Genomic DNA, 4,481 nt, shown 5'->3' with positions numbered 1-4,481 from the left:
GTGCTATTGGACAATGGACTGTCAATCATGACTAAGCCCCGCCCCTTTCCAAGGTATATATCAGCCTTGACTCTCTTCTCCCTCCAAACCAAACCATTCGGATCAAAGATTACTCATGTGAGTATGATGATATTTATATAATGTATAATGGATATTTCAACAGGTTCTGTTATCATTACCAATCAGTTTGATATATTTGGTTTATACAAATTAAAACTAAGATTTGATTGTGAATGCGTTAATAAATCAGGTTAAATTTAACTTATTTGTTCTTATTGAGAGTTTAATAGTATTCAGATATGTGACATTATCTTTCAGTGTCATCGGCTTGTTCTTCTCCTCTGTCTCAGCCAATCACCACGGCAACAAAGGTAATCATATTTACAGTAATTATCACAGTTTCACCTTTTTGTTTACTTTAAATAAGAAATAATCCTGTGTTTTTTAAGAGGCCATTTTCTACTTTGAGAAAACTTGATTTAATCGTAGACATTTTAAGTAGTGGATAATCTATCAACTAAACCTACTAAACCATATCTTTGTTAAATAATACACGTATAACTAGCTGGATAATCTGATAAATAGCTTATTAATGGTCAGTTGACATTATTTCCCAGCATGCAGTTTGCTGACTTTCTTTACCGTGTTTCCACAGATGACATCAGTCTTTCCATTGGCTGTGTTGCTCTGTCTGTCCAGCGGACTGCTGGCTGCAGATGTAAGTTCACTCTTATTAAATATAAATAATTATATAAATCTAAATATAACAGGTAAATGCACTCATATGTTCAGCGATGAACACATGAGTATGAATGCTTTAATGTATATCTGCGACTGTAATGGACAAAAAGGATGAATGAAGTGGTTTTTTAATTGTTTTTTGTTTTGAAGTATGACTTTTTTCTATTTTAGTATAGAAAAAGTTAAATCGGCAGCACAGTTGACTGAACATTTATCTTTTAATAGTTTTTAACCCCGTGCTTGTCGTTGTGTCTTTAACTCTTGCAGCTAAGGAAGTTCCTCAGTGTCCAAAATGAATTTCTCCTCAGGGAGGCCAATTAAAGTACTTTGAACTCTTAAGAAATAAATCTGAAAAATAACAGTTAAATATAAAGACTTTGTCCTGTAACTCATGAAGAAGTCTGGTGTGTAGCTACAGTAAAAATACATTTTCTATTATAATCAGTTATTAATCTTCCCGTTTGAGTAGATGTCGGCCCTGTTCAACAGATGTTATTGTTATTGCACATATAGATCCAAATGCTCGTATGATGATGCTAATTCCTCCTTAGGTTGCGTTTACTTCCAGGTTGTGCTGTTTGCATCTCATTACAGTCAAGGTGCTGCCTTCAAGGGAATTGGTCATCAGAGTATCATCTTATATGAACTCCGTGCTGCAGCATTATAAATCGGCCTTTTCTTGAACTTTAAAGTCATAAAACATTAACTTAATTTTTCTTTAACTTATAATAAGTCTATGAACATAACCCTGGAACATTTTCCATTCATTTATACAATAATAGGGCCTGATCATGAATTTTCAGCGAAATTAGCCTTCATCTTACAAACCTCAATTCCAAAGAAGTTGGGACGTTGCGTAAAATGTAAATAAAAACAGAATACAGTGATATGAAATCCTTTTCACCGGGTTTGTATTTGATTAGTCCGTGACCTGGCTAGTGGAGGGACAGATGATGTAACAGTGGTAAACATGACCCTGGTCCAGCTGTTGTTGCATCACTGATGTAAATGAAGCCGGATTGTTTTTGGCTTGTTTCTTCACACAGGGACAACAAGCTCCATGTCCTCCTGGTTGGACCCAGTGTGGCTCTCGCTGTTTCCTTTTCAACACGGGGCCAAAGAACTGGATCGATGGAGAGGTACAGCACTCAGAACTATCATAAGACATGCTTAAGAACATTAATACTAAGACTATTAATACTTAACTGCAGTAAAACCATTGAACTGATAAAACACTAAAAAGGAAATACAACTAGAACTGCAAGCAGTGTAAATGGTCCACTGTAAGGACCGCCTCAGGAGTGGACCTAGATGGTATCCATCAAATTTTGTACAAATTGGATGAGCGGTTAATGAGCAATAAACATTTTGTATTCGTAGCGCCCCCTAGTGGCCCATAGTCGTGAAATTTGTTTTACAGCCTCAGAGGGTCATACCGAGGAATAATTTAAACTTTGGCTTTGACTGCATCTATTTTGGCAAAGATATGGCAAAGTTGGTGTTAGCTACACACATTTGTTTGTGCTTAATATGCGCAATTTTTATTGCACGGTTTAGGAGGAGTCTGAAAAAGTTGGTTTTTGATAAACCACAATTTTTCACGGATAAAAGTCAAGGCGGAAATGGGCGTGGGCTATATCACGAGATTCAGCTGGATCCAGAGAACAAGTGGGTATAAGGTTTTTTATGTCCGATGTACGGTCTGGGAGGTATAGGTTCAAACGCGTATTTTCTGCTATAGCGCCACTCAGTTGTGGATGAGGGTGAATTGTTGCACTTGAGGTCTTCGCGGAGTTCTGGACAAGTCCTCAAGATGGCACGTTGCCACCATGTAGGGTTTAGGCTGCAGGGTCACTCCCTCTCTACCCCACTTGTTCATAGGTTTTTTTTAAAATACTCCTTACTCTTTCTAACATGTTTTAATACTTTAACTACATTCTCCCGATGATACAGACTTTTACTGAAGTAACATATTTACTGCAGTACTTTTACTGCAACAAGGTATTTGTACAGTGTGGTACTTTTACTGCAGTAAAGAAAACTTCTTCCACCACTGATTAAGAGTATTATAATGTCCCCTGTGACTGTATAACTGCCCTGAGATCTGGTAATAACGGGGTTAATAATCCCTTTATGCATATTCCTTCTCCATCAGCTGTTCTGCATCTCTGTTGGAGGGAACCTGGCCTCCATCCACTCAGAGGTGGAGCACTCGTTCCTCAGAAACTACATCAAACAAGTGACCGGCTCAGACAAGAGCGCCTGGATCGGCGGCCATGACGCAGTGAAGGTGAGGCTTCTCACTCATTAGATACCTAAAGATAGAAATACATGGAATATTCAACCTATCAGTCACCTTTTCCGGGCTAAATATATCCTTAAAGACTGCTTCCCTTGACGTCGTGTGACCGGCGTCATGGGAACTGATGCAAACCCATTCATGACAACACGTGGCATCTGTTGTAGAAAACAAGGAGGATCTTCTTGTGGCCTCCATAAGTCTGAATGAGTATTACAACAACAAGAACTCGTGATTTCAATAATACTTTCTTCATCCCACAATGGGGAAATTGCCTTGTTTCAGACGCAGTTTTCTAAAATAACAACAAACCAACAGACAATGTGCAAAAGTACTGAATGGATGCAAAGTGGGATATATTTATTTATCTAATTATATAGAGGATATTTATTTAGTTAAGTAAAGTGAGGTGGCCATGGCACAAAAATAGTGCAGTGTAAGTGAATAAGTGACGAGAAATTAAGTGAAATAATATGTAAATTAAATAATATAGCTAACATAAGTAACCGTAGTAACGATGATATTGAGTGTAACCGGTCTTTCTCCTCCAGGAGGGTACGTTGTTGTGGACCGATGGGTCCAAGTTCGACTTCCAAAGCTTTGCCGAGGGGGAGCCTAACAACCGCGGTGGAGCGGAGAACTGCGTTGTGATGAACTTTAACGGTAACATTTAAAACATCTCGTCTGTGTTGCAGTCTTAAATCTAAAAGTTAGAATCACTTCCATTGGTTGAAAACTCTCTCTGCAGGAAACAACTGGAACGACGGCAGCTGTGAGAACCTGGCGGCTTTTATGTGCTCCAAGGACAGCGTGTAACCCTAAGGCGCCATCATGAAGCCTCTACAGCTCCAATCTCTAATCTCTAATCTCTGATCTCTAATCTCTAATCTCTAATCTCTAGCATTGATTCATCCACAGTGGTCTAAAGTTTGGGCCCCCCCAGGTAAAAATGTGTGTTAATGTGCATAAGAAGAAAAAATGAAAAATCTCCGAAAGGATCAAATGACAGATTATAAATTGTCACAAAAAGATAGATTTTATTTCATCATTTACACTTTCAGAATAACGGAAAACAAGAAATATGAGTTCTGCAATAGTTTGGGCCCCCTGCAGAGTTTCTAGCATGCCCCCCCCCCCCTGCAGAGTTTCTAGCATGCACCCTCCCCCCCCCCCCTTTGGGAAGCTGAGACCTGACAGTGTCATGGACTGTTCTCAATCGTCGTCTGGAAAGACCAGGTGATGTCATTTTAACGTATTAAATGCCCACACTCATCTGACCCCCCCCCCCACAATCACCCAACTTTTGGATATGCCATTTTGTAGTTTTCTGTTATTTTGAAAGTGTAAAATCTAACTTTTTGTGACATATCACACAAATGTCTTTTGATGCCTTTTAGAGATTTGTCAATTTTTTCATAGCGTCTTAATGCTCATTAATACA

General features: G+C 38.7%; 1 protein-coding gene across 2 annotated transcripts; it reads left to right on the top strand.

Moving 5' to 3' along the window:
* The first annotated feature begins 252 nt into the window (after positions 1–252).
* Positions 253–3,954, top strand: LOC117952762 (galactose-specific lectin nattectin-like). 2 transcript variants are annotated; one of them, XM_034885292.1, is made up of 6 exons: positions 253–371; positions 656–718; positions 1,797–1,880; positions 2,897–3,031; positions 3,592–3,703; positions 3,789–3,954. In XM_034885292.1, exons 2-6 carry the CDS (start codon positions 656–658, stop codon positions 3,854–3,856), a joined length of 462 nt encoding a protein of 153 aa, XP_034741183.1. In that variant the 5' UTR covers positions 253–371; the 3' UTR covers positions 3,857–3,954. The 2 variants fall into 2 exon arrangements, with proteins under 2 accessions (XP_034741183.1, XP_034741182.1); XM_034885291.1 differs by having other exon boundaries at positions 254–371; positions 1,788–1,880.
* The last annotated feature ends 527 nt before the right edge of the window (positions 3,955–4,481 follow it).

Source organism: Etheostoma cragini, chromosome 11 (genome assembly GCF_013103735.1).
Source record: "Etheostoma cragini isolate CJK2018 chromosome 11, CSU_Ecrag_1.0, whole genome shotgun sequence".
Taxonomy (NCBI): domain Eukaryota; kingdom Metazoa; phylum Chordata; class Actinopteri; order Perciformes; family Percidae; genus Etheostoma; species Etheostoma cragini.
Note: the sequence above shows the minus strand (reverse complement) of the source record. Positions and strands in the feature narration are given on the sequence as shown.